We start from the raw sequence: 3,156 nt of genomic DNA, 5'->3' as shown, positions 1-3,156 counted from the left end.
GAGATAAGATAATTTTGTTGATGTTGATTGTATTCATTGAGTTGAGTGGTCGACATGTTGTAAAGAGATTGTTGTTGATGTACTTGTGCTGTTAACTGCCAGAGAGAGAATTGGTATTGCAATAATGTGTTAATGTTGATGTTGAATTTGGGGTCTAGTTTGAAACATTTTGAAATGTGGCCCTAGTGAGCTTATGGAGGTTAGGGGGTGTGGCAAGTGGTGGCTTGCCATGATAGGAGTGGTGGCTCATTGCTAGTTGTGACCAACAAACAGTTGATAAGGAGTTGGGGCTTCCTAACTGGTGGTGGCCAGCAAACTGTAGTAGGGATTAAGGCTCCTAGCTCATAGTGGGAAACTAAACAATGTAAAAGAAAATTATTTAAAGATATAATAAAGGAGAGAAGCAAAGCATTAACAACATGGTGGTTTTGTCCCTTTGGGGTTTCCACCATAAATATATTGTGTGTGATTGTGCATTGATTGTTTTGTGTCATGGCTCTTATGTGTTGATTATTGATGAAATTGCATGTATTTACTGCTTAGGTTGAGTTATTGATCATTTAAATTGGCAAAAAGTTTTTAAAAGTTGTATATTTTCTACCATTACTGATTAACCCTCCCCATCCTCGAACCCCCTCTCAATCTCCAACAAATAATAAATGATTATTTATGTAATATGTTAATCCAAATGCACTCATCACTTAAATAAAAATATTTTTCTTTTCTTGATATGCATAATAATAACAATGTAAAATCATAAGAGTAGATTTTAAATCACTATATTATTTCTAAATATTTTTATTAAACTACTTAAAATATTTTTTTTCTTTTTAACTCCTTTTTATGATTAAACATAATGTGTAGACTAAAGCGACACCAATATAAATCTATTTTAATTTTAGATTTATCAAATACAAAGAGAAATCAAATTTCCTAAAAGGTAAATCCCCTTAAAAGTACAAAACTAGAAAAAATATTTATACCAAAGCTCTTTAGTAAAGTCTCCAATCTTGAATCAAAATCCAAACATAAAATAGAAAAGAAATAAAATAATATTAAAATTAAATTAAGTAGCCTTATAACCTATTTAATTTTCTGAAGTGTTCACGTATTGAACACACATGTTAAATTAATATTTTATTATTATAAGACAAACCTATTTTTAAAAAAATCATTGTAGTAATAAATATTTGTAAAGACTTTAATATTCAAAATAACACATAATATTATGATCAAAATCTCATTGCAATTATGGATAATTGTGAAAAAGTTTACATTATGTTTTTATAGTGAGAAAATTTTAAGAGTAAAATGTCACAAATGAATTATCTGTCGGACATTTTCTGAAAATTTATATTTATATATATATATATATACCTATTTTAATAAAAGCATGATTTTTTATTGAATATTTATTGACATTTTATAAATATATATTTTTAAATTATTTTATAGATATAAATTTAAAAAAAATTAATTATAATTAAATATAAAATGTATTAATAGTAAAAATTTGATGAGACATTTAAATTCCTTTGACAGAGAACCAAACTTCTTCTTGTTTTCATTTTGAATCCAGATTTCAAAATTTTCAAATTCGGCCCCGCCAGCATTACACAATCCCAACCCTTAGAAGTTTTTGAGATCTCCAAAGCAACTTAAAATATCAATTGAAAACAAAACAGGATCAATCAAATTACAAACAAGATTATCTGCTGCCAAATTCCTACGGCATTCTCTGTATCCATGTCACATGGAGAACCTTCGACCATATTAAATGCATGTATTTCTTCCAGTTATCAAAGCTTCCGAGCATCTAGAGTACTTAGTCTAACCATATAGTTCAGTGAAAGCGTGTTTATAGTTTCGTGTTACTATTTGGGATAAAAAGAGGAAATGGATGCCGGTCACCGGTTCTCCACTGTAACCCTAAAAATATCAAGGCGGGGCTTTCAAGTGCACAGCTGAATAACACCAATTCCGCATATAAAAATATCCTCTTACCAGGGCCTTGATGCGCACGGCCGAACAACATATGATACATGTTCCAATTCTGTATATCAAAGAAAGATACTGCAAGTTTTTCAAACAAACAGAAAATAAATTTTATTATATTGACTTCAAATCTTTAAAGCAACATGTGAAAGCTCAATTGAAGAGCAATTCAAGAGGAAAAGACTGAGAATAAGAATCCGTTTCGGAGTCTTACACAAGAACAAGAAAAAAGAACGGAAAATGCAAAACTTGTGATGCAGACTGACCAAAATGCAAAAACTTGTGATGCAGAAAGAAGCGAAAATGCAAAAATTTTAAAATTGTGATGCAGCCGGACCAAAATGCGACTCCCTCTGACCAGATGACGGTTATCAAACCCTACACCTATTTAAAAGAAATCGCCAAAAGAGGACCGGACTCTAAGCGCTGCTGAATTTTGTAACGGCCTTAGTACCCTCAGACACGGCTTGCTTGGAGAGCTCCCCTGGAAGAACGAGTCTTACGGCTGTCTGGATCTCCCGTGAAGTAATAGTTGGCTTCTTGCTGAGGCGAGAGAGTCTGGATGCTTCGTTCGCCAATTTCTCAAATAAATCATTGATAAAACTGTTCATGATTCCCATGGCATTGCTGGAAATACCCATTTCCGGATGGACCTGCTTCAGAACCTTGAAGAGATAGATCTTGTACGTCTCCACACTTTTCTTGTGCTTCTTGCTCTTTTTGTCTCCTTCCTTTACTACCTTATTCTCCGACTTCGAAGGCTTCTTTTCTGTTGAAGGGGAATTCCCCGCCACTGGCTTTTTCCCAGCCACAGGTCTCTTCTCCGCCTTAGGGGCCATTGATGTCACTATCGTGACTCGAACCTGAGACCACAGAAAAGACTCGGTGTTGCTATATCTGTAAAATGAAAAAGCGTCTATGCAAAATGAAAGCAAGAGGTCGTTTCATTATATAAGGGCTGGAGTGTCTTTCCTATTGGCTGATATCTGGCGCCACGGATTGTTGACGTAGGCCAGATTTTAGGGGTGGATTCAAACTTTGAGTAGGTTACATTCATTTTAACGGTCAAGTCACCACCTGGATCAAATCTCTCTTTACTTTAAAAGAGACTAAAGAGATTTGTATTTTAAGAAATTTTATAGTTTTTGACACTTAATACAT

The 3,156-nt window shown here is 33.5% G+C and overlaps 1 protein-coding gene across 1 annotated transcript; it reads right to left on the bottom strand.

Moving 5' to 3' along the window:
- Positions 1-2,184: 2,184 nt before the first annotated feature.
- On the bottom strand, positions 2,185-2,890 carry LOC149147419 (histone H2B.5-like). Its single transcript, XM_089440516.1, has one exon. The coding sequence runs from the start codon at positions 2,832-2,834 to the stop codon at positions 2,415-2,417; it is 420 nt and encodes a 139-aa protein (XP_089296642.1). The 5' UTR covers positions 2,835-2,890; the 3' UTR covers positions 2,185-2,414.
- Positions 2,891-3,156: the final 266 nt, after the last annotated feature.

This window comes from Pinus tabuliformis, chromosome 9 (assembly GCF_031772625.1).
Source record: "Pinus tabuliformis cultivar Carrire ecotype Pingquan chromosome 9, CPIR1, whole genome shotgun sequence".
In the NCBI taxonomy this organism is placed as follows: Eukaryota; Viridiplantae; Streptophyta; class Pinopsida; order Pinales; family Pinaceae; genus Pinus; species Pinus tabuliformis.
Note: the sequence above shows the minus strand (reverse complement) of the source record. Positions and strands in the feature narration are given on the sequence as shown.

What these genes read in the sequence shown, in the direction of transcription:
- LOC149147419 (XM_089440516.1), bottom strand. Translation starts at nt 2,834, where the DNA reads ATGGCCCCTAAGGCGGAGAAGAGACCTGTGGCTGGGAAAAAGCCAGTG.